General features: G+C 37.2%; 2 protein-coding genes across 8 annotated transcripts in view; one reads left to right on the top strand and one right to left on the bottom strand.

Annotated features, from left to right (window-relative positions):
* Positions 1–9,858, bottom strand: part of rnls (renalase, FAD-dependent amine oxidase) — a 60,486-nt gene extending 50,628 nt beyond the window's left edge. For 3 of the 7 annotated variants that reach the window (XM_017483053.3, XM_017483050.3, XM_017483047.3), the window contains exons 1-4: positions 9,241–9,455; positions 7,157–7,262; positions 6,918–7,063; positions 5,142–5,303 (exon numbers count right to left, since the gene is read on the bottom strand). In XM_017483053.3, coding sequence (XP_017338542.1) covers positions 5,142–5,303; positions 6,918–7,063; positions 7,157–7,262; positions 9,241–9,358 — 532 coding nt within the window. In that variant the 5' untranslated portion in view covers positions 9,359–9,455. The other 4 variants (XM_017483046.3, XM_017483048.3, XM_017483049.3 and 1 more) reach the window with 4 other exon arrangements.
* Positions 9,859–10,050: 192 nt separating this feature from the next.
* lipf (lipase, gastric) lies at positions 10,051–21,385 on the top strand. Its single transcript, XM_017483042.3, has 10 exons — positions 10,051–10,203; positions 10,910–11,030; positions 15,239–15,356; positions 17,538–17,736; positions 18,695–18,804; positions 19,110–19,246; positions 19,354–19,500; positions 19,624–19,695; positions 20,406–20,474; positions 20,645–21,385. The coding sequence occupies exons 2-10, from the start codon at positions 10,923–10,925 to the stop codon at positions 20,876–20,878; spliced, it is 1,194 nt and encodes a 397-aa protein (XP_017338531.1). The 5' UTR covers positions 10,051–10,203; positions 10,910–10,922; the 3' UTR covers positions 20,879–21,385.
* Positions 21,386–21,416: the final 31 nt, after the last annotated feature.

The raw sequence follows: 21,416 nt of genomic DNA, 5'->3' as shown, positions 1-21,416 counted from the left end.
GCCTTTCTGTATATTACTGAAGAACAATCCAGAGCACGTGTTATTAATTATATTTTCCAATCAGAAGCAGACACAGACTATTTTTAGCATACTTTTAAAAAAATTAATAAATAATAATAATAAAAAAACACCCTGAAATTAAACCTAGCATCAGAACAACATGTCTCTGTCCCACAATATCAGTTAAACATATTTACTGTATGTTTCCTGAGTCAGTATCCTGAGTATGTGAATGGGAGAAAAAGTGGAGTCACCACAAATGAGGCTCTGAGGTCTGAGAACACTCAAATGTTCTTATGTCATTCACATTCACCCAAACTGTGCCAACTCTTGCAAAAGCTGCATTCTGTTCACTTTTGTTCATTTCTGGCAGCTGGAAGAGAATGTCAGTGACAGCATGCATTTAGGCTTAACCAAGAAATAAAAGCTGAACTTCGGCAATAAAACGATGAAAAACATCCAAACGTTATGGAGAGAGGTTCTGTCCAAAAAAGCAAACAGAATCCATCAGGGATTTGGCTGTAGCTGAATGCATTAAGGTTTTGGCACTGTGATTGGCATGGCTCTGTGTATGAAAAAAAAAAAAAAAGACACCTCTCCCCTGAGCTCGCGCTCCAGGAACCCAGTCAAACCGCTGACCCGAAATGTTCCGTTATATATTACGGGGAACAAATAGACCCGAGTCCTGCATTGATTTACATCAGGCGTGTCACAGCCCGGCAGAGTTCCTCGAGTTCATTCATCTTTTGCAAATGATACACAACCATATTTCCTCTCCCTACACATGGAAATCCAGTGGAAGGGCCAAAGTATTAAAGTAAAACATGTAGAAGCAGCTCTGCAGCAGTCTCGGGCTTGCTGCATGCACGTACAATAATTTACACGGAGGCCTCTCTCCAAATGTCACACTGCGCTGAGGCGAATGGAACGATTTATACAACTTTCCCTTTTTAATTAATGTTCACATTTGTACAGCGGAGATGGTGTCAAATTGATGGTGTTCATTTAAGGATTAGTGGGCCTGCTATTTCACAGTCAGCTTAGGAAACAAGCGAATAACTTAGTATTAACTCTAAACCACAAAATCTGTAAAATGAGAATGAGAAATGAGAATGAAATTAAAAAAACAAACATTGAATTCTATTTGAATTTGAAGGGGGTGCAGCAGGTTTCCTGGTTTGATCCTGAGCTCAAGTTTCTGTCTGTGTGGAATTTCACATGTTCTCCCTGTGTCCAGGTGGGTTTTCTCTAGGTTCTCCGGTTTCCTCACACTGTCCAGAAAACATGCCGGTAGATGGACTGGCTAGTCTAAATTGCTCATCGGTGTAAATGAGTTTTACATCATTTAACAAAGCCAATTACTGATTAGTACATATAGGTAATTATTTGTAATTAGTGACATGTTAGCACTGATTATTGAAATACTCTATCACGAGACTGGAGACTGAACAATACTGTATCTTTTTACCTATTGATTATATAGCTTCAGTATCAATCATAAAAGCTAAGATTTCCTGTCTGAATTTTGAACAACAGTTCAATCCCAGTGGTACCTTGTTTTTTAAATTCTACTTTATTTTCTGAGATAAAACTTATACAACTGCACTGATTAGCAAGATCTGGCAAGGGAAGTCCACTATTTTATTTTGGTGGAAATACTAAGAGATGAAAGAAATGATCAAATATTTTTCTGTATGTTGGCCCACGTTAACACACACACACACACACACACACACACACACACACACACACACACACACACACACATACACCCATTCTTCCTCTACATCAAATACAGCCCACATATCCTTTGCATAAGTGCAATGCATCCCTTGAGCCAACAATAGGCACTGTTGAGAATGACATAACCTTTTCAATCAATTGTAAAGACTTCTTTGCGTACTGATTTCTAGAAAGTGAATATGGCTCATAGAGAATACACCAAACTAAAAAAAATATAAAATCAACATTCTTTTAAAATATTTTGTTGAGTAGGCAGGAAGTGTGAGTCTTTTTTTTTTTTTGGTGTATATCTTAAATCGGTGTAAATTGTTTCCAGATTGCATCTCTGTGACTTCACACCTGGCTGCTGCCCCCAACTGTCCACTGTGTGCCACTGCAAAACTGCGACTGGGTGACATCATTCCTAGCACAATACAGTACAATGCCTGGGAATATCTTCGACCAGCTTTCTAATTTGCTACATTATACACGTGAATGTAGGATGAAGCATATGCGGCTGTAAGAAAATGAGTATCTATTAAGATTTTCTCTCTTATTTATATCTTCTTATCCTCTATCCCACACCCTGTCTAATATAACACAATAAGATGAGCTTAGAGATGAATATATACATGACTGGTTTGCACTATAATTAAATTATGTTTATGCAAATTAAAAGTCCCATATTATACTTATAATAAAAGGACAAACTGTGATAAGGAACATACAGGAATGACATACAGGAATTACAGCAAACATTCCAACAACGACAACAAAGAGACAATACCTAGATAGGTTGAAGTGACTTTAATAAACATGGCTAGACAATTGACCAGTTCAATAATGTATTTATAGATGCGTCCCAAATACTAAATCACACATTTCCCTCTAAGAGGTGTGCTCAAGCGAACTTATCACAAAGTGAAGTACGAACACCAAAGGAGGAACAATTTAATAAGCCAATATCTCTGAAACTTAACAGTGCCTTTGCTCACAGAGCCACCTAAGTTAAACTGAACTGACACCCCCAACCCCACCCTAACCGTCCTCCTCCAGCTCCCAGTGAAAATTATTTACTGAGCTTAATATTTACGTGTAATGCTTACTATAAGGTTGCACCATGACATGTATAATCACTTACAACATATTTACTTGTCATTCTTGTCAATAATTGGTGTTCACTCTCATTGCACAGCACTGTGCCATTTTACTGACACTTCAGTTATGATACTGCTTGACTGCACTTTTTTTTGTATACTATTATATAGTATATATTTGCAATATATATAATATATATTGTATATATTATATATTTTTGTATAATATTATATACAGTAGAGTACTATTCTGAGTACTCTGCTGTATGTAAACCTGTGTTATGTTATATGCCTGTATGGGTATATAATATGTTGGTGTATGTATGATTTACCAAATCATATACCTGTCCTGTGTAGGAAGTTCAACTTCCTAATTTCTCCATAATTTATGCTCAGGCCTCATACAGATGTCCTGTAACAGTAATGACACAGTCCTCCATCTCCATCCAGACCACTTTACATGAATTTTTTAGCAGCTACAGCCTAGTCATTTGGGATTGTGTCAACAGTGTCGAAAAGGCAACTGACTCTGCCCTTCTTCTGTTCCCCTTCTTCTCGATAGCAATTCCACCACCATTTTCAGCTGTCTCGTTCCATTTTCCGTCCACTATCTAATTTGTGATGCGGCTTCCCCCCCTACTTTTCACTCCAGATGCAATGACATTCTGCTCGCTCCTTCCATTATTCACTGTTTCCCAGAACCACCGTGCACCCCAGAGGCCCTGGCCTGCCTCCCCTCCCCATTTCCATATTTGGCCTTACGGACTCCTATTTTACCATTTCAAATAGGCATGTTGGATTTAGGACTTCATACTGCGAATACCAATTTGGATGCCGATGAGAGGTTTGCAGTGCAGCCAGACAGCTGGAGACCAATTTAAAGATGCAGCCAGAAGGAGCCAATGCTCTCAGCAGTCCCACTCCAGCCGCTGGGCAATCAGCTGACTGTCAGGAGAGGCAGGAGAATACATCTGAAAGCAGGGAGGAGGCTAATGGACACACAGTCTAACTGCCATGTGTGACCATGCCACTCAGAGTGATGGATTCCAACATTCTTATGGAAATACAGTGGGATTCGTGTGTTATTGTTTTGGAGGTGCTGGAAACAGAAATATAAAACTCACTTTGTCTCAATGGGATGGGTGAATAATATGTTCTATATATACACATTTGGAAAAGCTAAAATGAGGAAAAATTCTGGAGCAGTTTCATGAGAAACAGGAGTTTAGCGATGAAAGTTCTTCATCAGCTATGCAAATGAAGTGCTTCTTAATATTAACACAATTCTTAAGATGGTAAAACCAAAATATTTATTCTGTCAAAGCCTGCAGATTACTTTGTATCTTATTAATATTTTCCTTACTTTATTACTACTATAGCACAACTAGGCCAAGAGTATCATTAATATCATGTCCAATGCTTGAAAGGCCCTTAATTATGATGATGAAAAAATGCACTTAAAGCATTAGCCAATCTTTCTTTATTTCTCCAAATTAGAGTTCCTTTGTGGATGCATGAGCAGTGATAGGTGATTCAAAATACAAAATTTTTAGTCATGTACATCTTCTAGTGTATTCACTAGCAACCATAGTGTATATGGTATACCGTATACACTCACCAGTCACTTTAATAGGAACATCTGCACACCTGCTCATTTTGCAATTAATCCCATTATCATATGGTTGCAGACACCAAACATCAGAATGCGACGTCAGTGACTGACCATGGCGTGGTCTTTGGTGCCAGACGGTCTGGTTTGACTACTACAGAAACTGTTGATCTCCTGGGATTCTCACACACAACAGTCTGTAGCGTTTAGATAGTGTTATGAAAAACCCAAAACTACTGAGCAGCGGTTCTGCAGGCAGAAACAACTTATGGATGAGACAGGTCAAAGGAGCATGGTCAGACTGGTTCGAGTTGACAGGAAGGTTACAGTTGCTTACATCACCACTCACCCAAACTGAACAGTTGAAAACTGGAAAAATACCAGACATACTTTTTCTGGTTTTCAACCTCACTGGATTTTTCTGTGTGTTTATTTTGCAAACCAAAAGTTGTACTTGAGTACAACTTTCTGACTTTCATTTGAATATTTCATTTTTAGCTGTATACTTCCACTTTTAACTTTTGGCACATTATCTATACTTTATAATTCATCAGTACTTTTTCTAGGCTTTTTATATAAAAATACAAATACAAAAACAGTATGTGGTCATCTACTGCATAGCTATCCTAGAAAAACTTTTTAACAGTGAGCACAGTTAAGTACTGTAATTTCTTTGTTGGTGTATGTGTGCACATGTCGTATAAGGTACTTACAGGAGCCAATGTCTCCTTGCAATTGTAGTATCTGTGGGATGGGCATAGTTAAAACCACCACATCAAACTGCTCTGGTGAGCCCTCTTTCTGGTGCACCTCCCAGCATGGCCCTCTGCGGTAAATGTGGGTGATTTGATGACCGAAGAGCACCTCTGCTCCTGCTTGGGTGCAGAAAGGCAGAGTTGGCAATATTTCTGGGATATAACAAGGAGTGAAAACAGTGGAAAAACGGGGGCCGTAGAAGAGAGAACACAAGAGAAGACACATTCATGACACATGCTAATAGCAGAACATGCTAAATTATGCCCACGATTTCGAAACAGGAGTAGAAAATGCCCACTATTATAAATCAAACCATGAAAAGCTTAGACAAGTAGCAGTGTATGCGAAGGAGTATTTGAGCATGCAGCATTACATACAATGCCTTTATTTATATTTTGGGGGAGAATAATGGACTTTAATATTATATATATATATATATATATATATATATATATATATATATATACATAAGAACAACCATATGTACTATGGTCAGATAGGTTGGTTGATGACTAACTCTAATGTCTCAAACGTTAAACATATACTGTACAGCTTTATATACAAGACCTTAATATCAAATTTCCATTGTTAGTGTAAAAGGAAATTATTTAATATGCTTCATACACAATTTAGTCTTAATGTAAACTAGACTAGATATAAAGATATAAGCTATGTTTTCTCACATCTTGGTCTTTGTTGTTGCACAAGATCAAAACATACTACGTTGATTAATAAGTCTAATAACATCAGTTTCTCTATGATCTCAGTGGCCATAAATCAGTGTACATAGCCTTACCAAATGGCCCTTTGCTCTCTCTAGGAAACTGGACATTGATTTCAAAGAAGTGAAATATTGACTGAATAACATTGCTGATTTATAAATATGCTTTCAGGCAACATGGTTCTCTAATAGGGGCCAAAGTACATATGGTCATGAGTGGTGAAATACAGAGTGCACAAGGTCTAAAGTGACTCAGTCATGAAATTTCTTATATGCAGCATATTGAGAATAGTGTTTATGTTTTGTTTTGAAATTATAAAATGGATGCTTTTGGGTAACTCATGGGATTTTGGAGGAATTGATTTATTTATTATGTCCCTTGATTTACTCGATAGCTGTCAAGCCATGATTTATATATATATATATATATATATATATATATATAAATTATTATCATTTTTCAGATAGCCTTTAAAAATGCCTTTGACAAGAGAAGAATGTATTGGCTGGATCAGGAAACTGTCGCAAATTTGCAATGGACTTTAACAGGAAACATGGCAAGCACATTATACTCAACACTGCTGACAAACTTATCAACAAATTCAATAAGACTGGAAGTGTTGTGAACATCCATGAACATCCACTGATGAAGGCACAACTGACGTGGTGCTGGCGAACACAGTCCCCTATGTATGGAGACTTTTGGGAGACCCTGTATACATATATATGCTCAAACATAATTACAAATATTATATAGTTACATTTCTGTTTTTACCTACTACCTGGGGTTGTAATCAATTCAGGAACAATGAGCTCATATTACACTCATAAAAAAAGATGCTTCATTGGTTCTTTTGTTTGCTTAAAGATCCTAACTTTTGAAAAAGGGAAACCATCTGTTGTAGATTTAAAGATTCCCCAATAGGGACAAACCAGTGAGTTCTTTAGAGTGCTAGATTTTCCCCTTTTCTCTAAGATTGTATGTGTTAATTTACAGCTGAGGAAGACCAACCTGACTCTTTGAGATAGTGCTTAACAACGGATGACATCCCAGATGGAGTTATATAGTTTATAGTGCCTTCCTCCATTGCCATCATGCCCTCCACTCTGGCCTCAAGTGGTTTGAAAATTCCATGCTTTAGGAGTTCTTGATAAAAACTAGACAGAGGAAACATTTTCATGAGAACACTGCAAGACTACAAGGAGAAATGCAAAATGATTTCCAAAGTATAACGACAGAAACAGTACCACCTTTTGTGAATTTTGGAATAATATGGTGTGGCAGTGATGTACTGAGCACCGAGATCCACTGTGCAAAACAAATTGTGTGGACTTCTGCTTGTAGACATTCTCCCCCCTGGAACATGCATATTTATATTCTATTAAGAACATATGAAAGATTCAGTTAGAAGACTTACTTAGCACTGTAATTTAGTGTGTGTATATATATATATATATATATATATATATATATATATATATATATATATATATATATATATATAGATAGATTGATAGATATATACACACACACATACATATATGTATATATATATATATATACACTTTCACTTATATTTTGGGCTCACACATCCATATAACTTTCTTCTCATAGCTTTCTTCCTTAATTTTAACCATTATTTCGCCGACTGTCATCTACATTGTAAAATAGGCCTTAATTGTAATAATCAACAGCACTCTTAAATCAAGAAACATCTCAGCACGTCAAGCAGGCTCATAGAAATGGGACAGATGAAAAAATAACACCTGGATTTTTTCCAAATTTCATATGTTTAGTTTGGGTGGGCCTGTGCCTATTCTTGTTCTGGGCTAACAGGAGTCAAACTCGATGTGGTCTTCTGCTGTTCTAACCCATCCGCCTCAAGTTTCGACTTTTTGTGCTTTTTGGGATGCTTTTTTGCTCACCACGGTTAGAGTGGTTATTTGAGTTACCATGGTCTTCCTCTAAACTTGAACCAGTTTGGCAATTCTCCAACTGATTTTGCTCATCAACAAGGTGTTTCTGCCCACAGAACTGTTAGGTTTTGTTTCTGTGTGAAATCTAGAAACTTTTGTTGTGCATGAAAATGCCAGGAGTTCAGCATACAGCCTGTTTGGCACCAACAACCATGCTACAAAGTCACAGAGATCACATTTTCCGCCTTTCTGATGCTAGATGAGAACATTAACGGAAGCTCTTAACCGTAATCTGTAGGATTTTATGCATTGTGCTGCTGCCACAAAACTTCGATTTGGATTTCATGGGACTTTAATTGTACAGTGCATATTTTCTTACAGTGTATGAATCCTATAAATTGTGTTGGTTTCAATTATTCAATAATTGTTGCATTTTTGCAGTCTAGGGTGTCTTGCTTATATAAAGTTAATCTTGCTGGCCTTCATTAACTTACATCATGAGCATTGTACATTAAATAACATCAGCTAATGGATCCCTGTCATGTAATGCTGACAACGTAGCAACACTACTGAAATATCTGGTGACTTTTTTGACCCTTTTAGCGACTATAGAGCCTAAGAGCCCAATGAAGCCTAACGGGGTTTAATGATTAAGGCTCTGGGTTACTGATCAGAAGTTCAGGGATTCAAGCCCCAGCACTGCCAATTTGCCACTGTTGGGCCCTTGAGCATGGACCTTAACCCTCTCTGCTCCAGGGGTGCTGCATCATGGCTGACCCTGTGCTCTGACCACAACTTCCTAAAATGCTGGGATATACAAAGAAAAGAATTTAACTATGCTGTAATGTATATGTGATCACTAAAGACTCATTATCATTATCTTACACCACAGCTGGTGGTTATGTGAGTTCAGAGCAGGTTCGGTTGAGTATGTGAAGCCTGATCAGTGATCATCACAGGTCTAATGGAACAATTTTGATTAAAAAATTATAGTTTTTTTTTTTTTAATGTGTAAAATATAAGGGTTAGAGTTTGAGTCATAATCTATTAATTTTTATTCTGATTAAAACTTTATTCTATCCTGTCTTCAGAAAATCTTTCTTCATGCAGCACATTTTTAATATGCAAATTACCCTGACGACTCAACGAATATGCAAAAGACGTATGACGTCACCTCGCGACCTCCAGCGACATTTTGTTCATGTATTAGCTACTTTCCCCTGCAGACACTCAGCAACACGGCTGTCAGTGTAGCTGAATTAGCTCAGTAGCTAGCTAGTCACTCACCGTTTTTATTTATCTTCCAAATATGTTACACATACAACGTCTCTCTTTAAAACCCGCACCCACAACAGACATGACCGTCATCTCATTTCATGCAGGATGTAAATAGAAACCTCTGAGAGAGGTTTGCTAACCTGCTCCCCTCGCCTTGTCCCACACAGTTATCTGAGCTCGGTTTGCCAATCCCCGGTGCAGCAGACACGCACACACACTGCCTGTCAGTCCAGCTCCGACTATCAGCACTCGAGACATACTGAGAAAGAAAATCAATGATTACACTTGTAAGAGTGAGCTTAATGTTGCTTGCTAGACCGTCAAATGTCAGCACTATAAACACGCCCTGTCTCTTTCAGACCTATGTTGTTGGCCAACTAAAACATTCCCCTGGTTCACAGTAGACCGTTGACAGAAGAACACAAGGATACTGGAAAGTCGTGCATTACTAATTCTGTAGCTTTAAATAAACATAATTTGAATTTGAATACGTTATAAAAGTACTTCCCAAAAATAAATATTCAACCAAGCATTTTTTTTATGTTAATGCCTTAAAACAGTAAACATTGACGTTGTATCTTTCCTCTACACCTAAATACTTTATAAACTAAAATATACTATAAATACCAATAGTAGTAAACTCTGTTTAATAGTATCTGTTCCTAATAGCTTTTTATCCTCAGCTTTATATAGCTATATTAATGACTATAACAATGAAATACAGTGATGTGATCAAATCACACCACATCACCCTATCTCATCCCTTTGAATTCACACTGTGTGTATGTTTCCCCTCAGATACAGTAAATATTGACAGAGAAAGAGGAAGTCACAGGGCTCTACTACCTGTATCCCCCACGAAACCCCGCCCCCTGCTGAAGGATTGGCCAATAGTTGCCGGCTTCTCGCAGTAGTAGTTAACACTCACAGACGATTCGCCGAACAGACCGTCTGCTTGTGCGATCAGCCAATCATCGCTCAGGAAGCATTTTACAGCGAGCCAATCCTGTGGTAGAGGAGGTGGGATGATCAGAATACTGACGGGTGAAAATGACATCGCTTTGAGTTTCGGAGGATTTCAGGACGCAGTTTACGTGGGATAGGTGAGTGCTTTCGAAAGGTCTCTAGTTATTAGTTATTTGTGATAATTTAATTAAAAAAAAAAATTTTTTTTACTCCTTCGGGATTAAAAGATGCGCTTTAACTGCATCGTTAATAAGAGGTGTCTTGTTTGTGTTATTGCACTGTTGTTACACAACATTTTGTATTTAAATAAAGCAGATTTCATGTATTTGTTGTTACTGCACCTCTTTATCATGTTATTTACAGCTTCAACCACGACAGTCACAAGAACATTTTCATTTGCTGTACTTCTTCATACTTTTTAGTTACACACTGAAACCTGCGGAAATGATTATAATCCTGTCAATGTTTTGACGAGGTTAATAGTTTTATTTCAGTAGTCAATATGTCCCATATTAGCTAAAGTACATCAAAACCCAGGGGACTACTTAGTAAAGTAGTTCGAGGTTTGAGACGTATTTGAATTTATGGATCAAAATGGAGGAGAATATGTTTTTATAAGACTTGCTTACCTTTCCTAAAGTTGAAATAAAATGCCTATTCAAGCATAAAGTATCATTTATGAATGGGGTTTTGAGAAAACTACGTTAAGTCAATGTAAATGTAGAAGTAATACACTTTTTAAAAAATTTGTATTTACTTATTTCCTTGTTTATCTATCAATCAATCAATCAATCAATCAATCAATCAGTCAATCAATCAATCATGCCACTCTTTTGTTCTTAGATCTGCAGTCATCATGTGGCTGCAGTTATGTTTGGGACTGTTTGCTTTTTTCCTGGTCCAAGCTACGCATCCTACAATGAAAACCCCCAAAAAGCTTGATCCTGAAGTCAACATGAATATTGTAAGTATTCCATATCTGTTGGTATGATGCATTTCAGAAATTACAGATGTTTACATTTTGTTTTTAACCACTGTATTTTCTATATTCGCACATTCACGATCCCTACATTATTATTATTATTATTATTATTATTATTATTATTATTATTATTATTATTATTATTATTATCATTATTATTATTATTATTTAAGCTTGACCCCTATTAAGTTAATTACATTTAAAAACATTAAAGTTTTTCTTAGAAAAAAAATCTATTTTTTTTGACACATGCTGTTCTTTACATGCTGTTCCCACTTTAGCATGTGATCTCTATGAGACTGCACTTTTCCCGGGGAGATCTCTAGTTTTGAAACCTTTTGTTCTTTGACCCTGAGAGCCACCGCTGCATACAGAGCACACCATTAGCACACTTTTAAACCTTCTCCTATGTATGTGAAATATATATATATATATATATATATATATATATATATATATATATATATATATATATATATATATATATACAGAGAGAGAGAGAGAAATGCACAATATTCACAATAATGAAGAATGTTCCGTGTGACAACACATGTATTAGGAAGAATTGGTGTCAGAAAGTATTTCCAAGGCAAATCACAAGTTTATTTTAATGCACTGATATGTATATGTTTTCAGTTCTATAGTAGCAATTTACACAGCGACTAGTTTGGCAGATGCAGGCACGTTTTTGTTTTTTTTTTGTTAGCAGATATTTATTTAGCATTTTTGGAAAGAGTCTCCAGTATCTGTGCTTTGTAACAGTCAGACGACTTTCAGTCATGAAAAGTCTAAATAATAATTTAGACTTTTGCATATTATTCTGGACCCTTTAATCCTCTGAAGGGCTGTGTACTCCATTAAAGGCTGTATTTGCTGGTTTTGTCAGCACAAATGAAGAAATTCTATGTCCTGTATGTCAGTTATTTGAAAAAAAAAGAAAGAAAGAAAGAAAGAAAATCCAATTAAAACCAGGTAAATCTGTGGGTTTTTAACTGATTTTGTAATTGTTTAAGTCATATGAACCACAGCACTGAATTTTCAAATATTAATCAAATAATAACTTGGTAAACATGATTGAAAATCTGTAATACAAAACATATTTTAAAAATAAATATTTTACTATACAAGTGCTTGTGCTGTAGGGAAAAACACTGTGAACGTGCATAGTGAAGCATAATGAAACTAGCCGAATTTCTGTTCTCTTAAAACTGCTGGATAAACCACAATCACTGTTTAAACATTTGCACAGTTAAACAACCAATTTATAGCAAATCATGGAAACAAAATCAGATAAGTGTATTGATTTATATGTCAAAGGCTTTCTCTGAAGCACAGAGCAGTTGGCTATATTATATTTATTTCAGCTGTAAAAAAAAAAAAGAAAAAAAAAAAGGCTTTCTTCTGGCTTTAAGTGTATGAGACCTGCCTTTTTTCCCTCAGCGCTGCCGTTGTTCATGCTCAGAACTAGAAGTGAGCAGAGACAGGGAGAGATAAGCATGAGGCAGCAGTGGGTTTATCCTAAAGTGGCCTAAAGTAGAGCGTGCAGACTGCAGGCCCCGGGGGGAGTGGGAAATTGCGGTGCCTTTAATTATGCATGAGGAGATTGCACGGCGGCCCTGGAACCAACAGGCTCACACAATTTCTTTGAAGTTACTGATTAGAATGCATTTCATATTTAGAGCGAGGGGGGAAGTTGACTCCAGACAACAGAATTAAAACTGCTCCCGAAGTGACAAATGGATTACTTTTCAATGCAGAAGTGTGGAAATGGGTTCTATTTATAGGGATTTTGCCTCATGCCGTTGTGTAATATTGTGCAGAGTGAACTGTGTTATTATGTGTAATTGGATTCCTCATTAAATGGATACATCTTATTTCAAACACACTTAAATATTTGATTTCAGCTACACTGGCAGTCAAATGTAAATCAAAAGATAGTTAACCTTGTATTAACATGATCAGTAAGTGCTTTATCCTGGTCAGGGTCGCAATACACAAGCTCATTCTCACCTAGGGGCACTGTAGTCAATCCACCTACCAGGACATTTTTTGGGAGCTTGGATGAAACCGGAAAACCCAGAGGAAGCCCACACAGACATGGGTAAAACATATGAAACTCCATATAGACAGTAATACGAGTCCAGACTTGAACCGGGAATCCTGTGATGCAGCAACTCTACCCATTACACCACTGTACTTACCCAGTGTATTAACATTTTTGTTTAAAATGTAAGAAATGTGTTGAAATGAAATACTTTAGAATTTTATAGTCTAAGTAAGAAATAGGTATAAGCTAATAAGTTTCACTTTCACAAGATTCACTTGTGCTACAATTGCACACTCCTACCCAGACACAGTGCCAAAATGATAAATGAATTCTTACATAGTACAAAAAGTAGCAAACTGTAAACACTGAACACAGACAAAAGACACTGCAAGATTATTAATGTGCAAGTAATAATAATAATAATAATAATAATAATAATAATAATAACCTGTAAATATTGTAAGCATTGTATGCAGTCAAAAAGTTACATAGTGGGAGATATTACACATACAATACAAGGACAGTCAGAGTCTGATATCAGTGTATCCATCAGTCAGAGTCCAATGTAAATGTAAATTTGTATGGAAGATAGAGTGGGTTGTGCTTGTGGTGATGTTATTATGAGACGTTTGCGGAAAAGATCTAGATTTAACTGAAAAATGTTTGGATCCCATTCACCTCAGTCTAATTAGGTACTTCTCTTTGTCTGACAGTGGATACTAACACGTAAATATTGCATATGTGTTGTGAAATAAAATCCAGCCATCATGATATATTTGTTCATCATCTATTTTTGCACGTCTCTACATAGTGCACGTCTAGTTTGAAACACTGTATCAGTGTGTATACAGTTGAGATCTGACTCTCAGGCCTTTCCGCCACAGAGCTAATGTGATTCACATCAATTTATTTATAGCATAAATGACATCATGGTCCAGAGTGTGGAAAAAAAGAGAAGCTGTTCATGTATGAGACAAAGAATAATAATAATAATAATAATAATAATAATAATAATAATAATAATAATAAACTTTATTTTATAAAGCGCCTTTAAAGCAGCTTCTCAAAGCGCTGTACATAAAATCACAGTCCACAGAAAAATACAACAAATAAAAGTTAATAAGTTAATAAAAACAAAAACATTAATAATAAAAATAATTATAAAAGAATCTAAAAAGACATCAGCAGTCGAATGCAAGTTTAAAAAAGTGTGTCTTGAGAAGAGCTTTAAAAATGCCAAAAGTCTGGGCTTCCCTGAGTTCAGGAGGAAGGGAGTTCCAAAGTGAAGGAGCATAGACAGAAAAAGCCCTGTCACCCTTAGATTTTAGGTGTGTTTGTGGAACAGTTAACAGATTACACTGTGAGGAGCGCAGTCTGCGATTTGGGGCATAAGGGATTAATAAACCAGATAAGTATTGCGCAGTCAATCCATGTAATGCCTCGTATGTCAACATCATGACCTTGAAAATGACACGGAACCTGACCGGGAGCCAGTGTAAGGACTTCAAAACAGGAGTAATATGGTCACATTTCCTGGTTCCCGTCAGGTTCCGTGCGGCAGAGTTCTGAACATATTGCAGTTTGTTTATTGCGGTTTTAGAAACTCCGGCTAAAACGGCATTACAGTAATCCAGCCGTGTGACAACAAATGAGTTAATCAACTTTTCAGCGACAGGGTAGCATTGGGCGTAGTCTGGCTATATTTCTGAGATGAAAAAAGGATGCCTTCCCAGTGCCCTGAACAAAAAAATCAAAAGTGAGGCTGGGGTCAAAAATTACACCAAGGTTCCTCATCTTACTTTGGGTCTCTAAAACAGAGCCATCAACAAACAGAGACAGTGGAGCCGGTTTACGAATTTGATGATGGGAACCTATAAGCATAACCTCAGTTTTCCCGCTGTTCAGGCACAGAAAGTTATTGTTCTTCCATGTTTTTATCTCAGAAATACTATAATAATATATATAATATAATAATATTTAAAACCATTTGCTGTGCTTTGTGTCTGTGTTATTATGATAGAATATTATGTGACTAATGATTAATGATTGCTGTTGATTTTCCATTTAATTTACACTGCTATCTGTGTGCTGATGTGCCACTTGGACTTTGCACGGATTTATTGGTTGTGTCTTTGTTTGACAGAGTGAGATCATCAGACACTGGGGTTATCCGGCGGAAGAGTTTGAAGTGGTCACCGAGGACGGCTACATCCTGAGCATCAACAGGATCCCACACGGCGTCCAGGGTAAATTCCAGCAAGGTGAGATTTTTGAGATTTCAGATATGGAGTGCTGTTAAACCTCTTAACTAGAAGCTTTAATCTTGATATGTGAGCACAGCTTTTGACACAATCATGTGGTTTTTGCAACGATTACAGTCTTTCTCTGCAACAGGGCAGAAGTAAAAGCATGCTCGAACACAGTTTCACAAATTCTCAAACACTCTCCATTTCGAAATAGTCACACCACCACAAATGAGAAGTAGGTTTAGGATTAGTCAGCTTTCTGTGTGCAGGGGAGGATCACTCATGCTATTATAAAACCATGCTTGAACAGAAGGTGCAACCCACGCGTGACCTTGGTTTTAAGTAACATTTTAGTTTTGTACTTGTGAGCCTCATTTTCATAGGACACCTCTGTACTGCATATGGATGATGATTAAATGAATAAAATAAGTTTATCAGGTCAGACCTCTTGGAAGAAAAGTTTGCATGCAAATACGTTTATTTTAGCTATTCACAGGCTGATGGTTCATGCTTAAGCATGCCCAGTATAGTGTTATTCATTGCAACAGGAAAAAATACAGTACACACTGTAACACATTTTTGATAACTATGTCTTATAATGACATATTTCTGATTCAGGAATGATTTGTGTATTTAGTTTTACGGCACAAATTGCACAAGGTTGCATTCATTATATTATTTCTGCTTGTACAGTTCAGTAAAATATCGCTGTTGGAAATCATCCTTCTGTTCCCTCATCATTTATGTTCTCTATATTTCATTAATGAGCATAGTGATTTCTAAAAGCTGCACGCATATAATATTTTCACCAGGGGAAAACTGCCGAAGTGAAAAAAAAACCAATTCAGCTGTTGTATATCAGGCTGATTTCTTTACACTAACATGAAATGATTTCACTGACACAAATCCACTAGAATATGTCAGGGTCTGTCTGCCAGGAACGCTGGCCATGTGCTGTGTGTGTGTGTGTGTGTTTTTTTAAAATGAAATTAGACATGAGAGGCTATGTATTTAAGATTATTGAAAATAAGTGTGTTTGCTTTGAAACGATTCCTGTATGATGGTTAAATTATCTGGTAACTGTTAATAATAAATTCTGACATGTGATAAATAAATAAAAAGCTCATCAAACAGTTTATGCCGGTTGATGAGTGTAGTGGCGTCGAGCGTATTCCGCGTGATAAGCTTTAGAGCTCAGCAGGAGCTCTGGAGACGCATCTCATTTCCTGCTGTCCCACTTCTCCATGCCACATGGGATAGATAGAGTACAACATGCCTCAAAGGAACACAAGACCAAAACGTAACAATTTCTGGAAGAGATTTCATTCAGGCTTAGCAGTTAGGCTAAATTAAAACTGACAGTTAAGGTAAAAACATAAAGGAGCCACTACAGAATGTCAGATGTCCATCTGGAATTTTGGTGTATTTTAAACTCAACATTTCTCTTTAGCTCATTTCAAATTAAAATGTGGTTTGAATCAACATTTTCCCACGACTGTACTTCCTTTCTCATGTGCGGTGTGACTAAATCTTGTGCAATCATCACTTTCACATGAGATTACCAGTGTAAAACCTGGTGGCAAACCTCAGTTTCACAGGTCAGGCTGTGACTTGGGGTTATGGGTTATGGGGTGGGTGATAGAGCACCAAGAATGGCTAGTATGAAGTAAAACAATCCTATTAGGTCAGGGTATGTTTGTGTTTCAGAGAGGACCAGCGTACTTCCTGATGGAGATCAGTGATAAAGCTTCCAAAAAGAAAATGTGGAAATGCATGGCTGACTGACTTTGGCCTAAAGTTGGTACATATATTCCCTCTGCTGGCTGCACACAGAATCACTGCTTTGTGAGAGATTTTTGAAGCAAGAGCACAATGGCATAATATCTATAGCATAAGCATGAATTATTTGAAGAATTAGAAAGCCTTTATTTGTCACATGTATGTATATCATAGTACATTGGAATTTTTTTTCCACATATCCCAGTTTTATTTATTTATTTTAAAAACTGGGGTCACAGTGCAGAGTCAGCCATGATACAGGTCCCGGGAGCAGAGAGGGTTAAGGGCCTTATTCAAGGGCCCAACCGTCGCAGCTTGGCAGTGCTGAGGTTTAAAGCCTTGACCTTCTGATCAGTAACCCACAGCTTTATTGACTAAGCCACCGCTGTCCCTGGCTTCTCTTCCCTGTTGTGGCAGACCCCAAGCCTGTGGTGTACCTTCAGCATGGGCTCCTGGCTGCAGGAAGTAACTGGGTGACTAACCTTCCCAACACCAGCCTTGGCTTTTTGCTAGCCGATGCTGGATTTGACGTGTGGCTTGGAAACAGCCGTGGGAACACCTGGTCAAAAAAACACATCAGCCTCACGCCTAAGCAAAAAGAGTACTGGCAATTTAGGTGACTTTCCATTTTACTGTATTCTTTTCCACACATATTCATTGTATCACCTTTATATCATCTTATATCCGAAGTGATTAAACATTAATAATAATAATAATCATCATCATCATTTATAGAGCACATTTAAGACAAGTGGATCAAACTGCAGTACAATTGAGTATTAAAAGATCAAATTATTAAAATAGGTAATAGAATGCACAGGATAAAATAAAAAACAAAGAGAAAACAGTTCAAATGTAAGTACAAAAAAGTGTAAGGAGATAAGAAATACACAACTATAGAATAAAGTAAGTATATTTATAAAAATAGAATAGTATTATAATATAGCACAGTGGTGGCTAGTATGTTTGCCTCATACCCATGGGGTTGGGGGTTTGGGCCCTGTGTGCGTGGAGTTTGCACGTTCTCCTCATGCTTCGGAGGTTTTCTCCGGCTAATCCACTTTCCTCCCCCAGTCCACAGACATGTGTTGTAGGCTGATTGATATTTCCAAATTGTCCGTAGTGTGTGAATGGGTGTGTGAGTGTGTGTGCAGCTGTGCCCTGTGATGGGTTAGCAGCCCATCCAGGGTGTCCCCAGCCTTGTGCCCAGAGTTCCATGGGATAGGCTCCAGGCTCGCCCGTGACCCTGTCTAGGATAAGCGGTATGAAAAATAGATAGATGGTTGAAATTATAAATACCAAAACAGAGGGAGTACTTCCACTTTAAATCCAAATTAAAATGTCTTTAAATGCTTTTTTAGCATTTGAATACAGAATACAGAACTGAAAATGTAACACAGAACAAAGTTAAGCGGTTAAGGGTCTATTTAATACCGATTATGTAATACTGATTAATTAACAAAATAGCTTATGTAGTTTAATAAGCATCCTTCTCAGGCAACTAAGTCATGTTTCATGTAAACCCAGGTCTCATAATTCTTTCCTTTTGTTGTTGTTGTGTGTCTCTGTGGCAGTCATGATGAAATGGCTAAGAAGGACCTTCCAGCAGTAATAAACTTCATCACGAAAACCACAAGACAAGAGCAGATTTTCTATGTCGGCCATTCTCAGGGAACCACCATTGGTAATATATAAAGATCTCATCCTCTGAGGCTCGCTGAATAAACCGAGCAAGATTTCAAATCAGAAGTGGCTTGTGAACTAGTTTTGATATTGCTCAATTCTGTACTTTGAACCACAAAAATGTGTGCTGTTAGAGAAACATATGACATTTAGAATTATTTTTAGGAAGTTATTTAGAAATCATTTATTATTTCAACATTATGGAAATGTTTGAAAGAAATGTGTCTGCTCTGAAAGTAGAACGAACCAAACATGGATCAAGATGCTATGCTTAATTGCTGACCTGATCTTTTTGTGTCTTTGTAGCCTTTATGGCTTTTTCCACAATGCCGGAGCTGGCTAACAAAATTAAGATGTTTTTTGCACTGGCCCCTGTAGCCACAGTAGCCTTCACAGAAAGTCCAATGGGCAGACTGAGTATCCTCCCAGAGTTTGTCATCTGGGTGAGTATGAGCACTTCAGATCCACCATTGCACATACAGTACATATACATCACGAGCACACAGCACTCCTCTCAAATGTTCAACATTCTGTATTCTTCTTCACTCAGAAATTATTCGGGAACAAAGACTTTTTACCTCAGAGTGCCCTCATCAAATTTTTTGCCACCCATATCTGCAGCAAGGAACCAATCAGCGTGTTGTGTGGAAACATATTTTTCCTTTTGTGTGGTTTTGATGAAAGAAACCTGAACATGGTAAGTCGTTCAGGTGCACGTCCTCACCCTGGGCTTTGTATTTCTTCTAGGCTAAAAAGTTTGAATAATGATTTTCTGTGCTAGTATATAGACTTGTATTTTCTTTCTCCTTTCTCTCACCAGACCCGAACGCCTGTGTACACGACCCACTGCCCAGCTGGAACCTCTGTCCAGAACATGGTGCACTGGTCTCAGGTCAGAACAGCTCACGTCAACTCAAGTCTATATTCCTTTCTCTTCTACACCTCAACATCTATGTTAATACATAAGTTCCTAATTCTGATAACAAAAAAATTAGTGATGCTTCAAAAAACACACTCAAACCTTTGAGAGTTGCATCAATAGGTTCAGTAAGATGGCAGTTTGTGAGACTGGAGGGAACTAGCTATTTCATCGTCTGCTACTTGATTAGCCCTAATGCCACTTCAGTGTGATTTTCTTTATCCAATTGGTTATGAAAAGACCACAGATAATTCAAATAGTTCTGCCTGGAAATGTGCAAATTTTTGTGATTTATAGTCAAAATTTTCAACCAATATAGCATTTTGACACTCAGAGTAATTAACAAAAATGTGCAACGTATTGGTGTATTAATGCAATAACAATGTGTTCTACATACATATTAAAGCAAGTTTGGAGGCTAATTGCATTTAGTGATTACTTTTAATAAAACCACTACATTATTTGACCTTTTATCAAGTTTATCTGAACTAGAAATTTTCTTGGAAAATATTCACACTCACTTCCAATTCTCCTTGTGGATATTTTATGCAATAAACATAGAAATGTTATGCATAACACCCATCAATAAAGCCCTGTATTTGTCTCAGTAGACGAGGATTCACACAACCTCTCTATTGTAGTTGAAACTGTGATGAATGTTTCATTGAAAATTCTTTTAACAGGCTGTAAAGTATAGGAAATTGATGGCATATGACTACGGAAAAGCTGGAAATATTGCTCATTATAATCAGGTAAGTAAGAATACACTATAAAAGTACTATAAAAGCAAATATCCATTACACTATCACAGGTTTCCAGCACCTTATAAGCAGAAATCATTATACTGTACAAGCACAAATTTGTACAAGTGCTTAAGAGCTCTTATAGCTAATTCTGTCTAATAACTTCTGTCCGACATCAGTCAACCCCTCCTCTGTACAACGTGCGGGACATGAAGGTGCCAACAGCGGTGTGGTCCGGGGGACACGACACGCTGGCAGACCAAAAGGATGTGGCATTGCTGCTCGCACAGATCCCTAACCTGGTGTTCCATCGCAACATCAAGCACTGGGAGCACCTGGACTTCATCTGGGGCCTGGACGCCCCACAGGAGATGTACGAACCGCTGATCAAGCTGATGAGACAGAATGTCTGACCGCCTTTTAACTCTTAGCAATGAGACTGATTTTTATGCCTTTTAATGTGGAGGTTTATTTTATAACTACAACAACCAGCACTATGCATTCCTCAACGATTCCTTAGCAGGGAATTATAGCAAAGACCAACTAATATTTGACTTACTTTTACATTATTTGTGTTACCTCAAATTTTTCTTACCTCATCTAACACATTATTCGATTAGTAAATATGCTGTTAACACAAAAGCTGCTTTCTTATATGAATGTATCCGAGTGCTTATTGAGCTATATGTTGATCAGTCACGACTTTTCCCATTGTGTTTCACAGGAGACGCTGTGTTTAATGTGAATGTTAGATTTTAGCCTCTAATTATAGAGTAATCTTTTTTCCTTCATTGTCAGATTGTATTTGACATTTTGTAAAGGCTGTCCAAAAAGCATTCTCCTTTTTTTAGAAGGATCATTTGACTTACTTTATAAATCAATGGACTCAAACCCAATAAAAATTCATGATCAAATAAAAATGAGTATCACATTCATTTTAGACCTCAACAA

The sequence above is a fragment of the Ictalurus punctatus genome, chromosome 13 (genome assembly GCF_001660625.3).
Source record: "Ictalurus punctatus breed USDA103 chromosome 13, Coco_2.0, whole genome shotgun sequence".
NCBI lineage: Eukaryota > Metazoa > Chordata > Actinopteri > Siluriformes > Ictaluridae > Ictalurus > Ictalurus punctatus.
The sequence above is the reverse complement of the archived record's forward strand: the minus strand, read 5'-3'. Positions and strand labels throughout refer to the sequence as shown.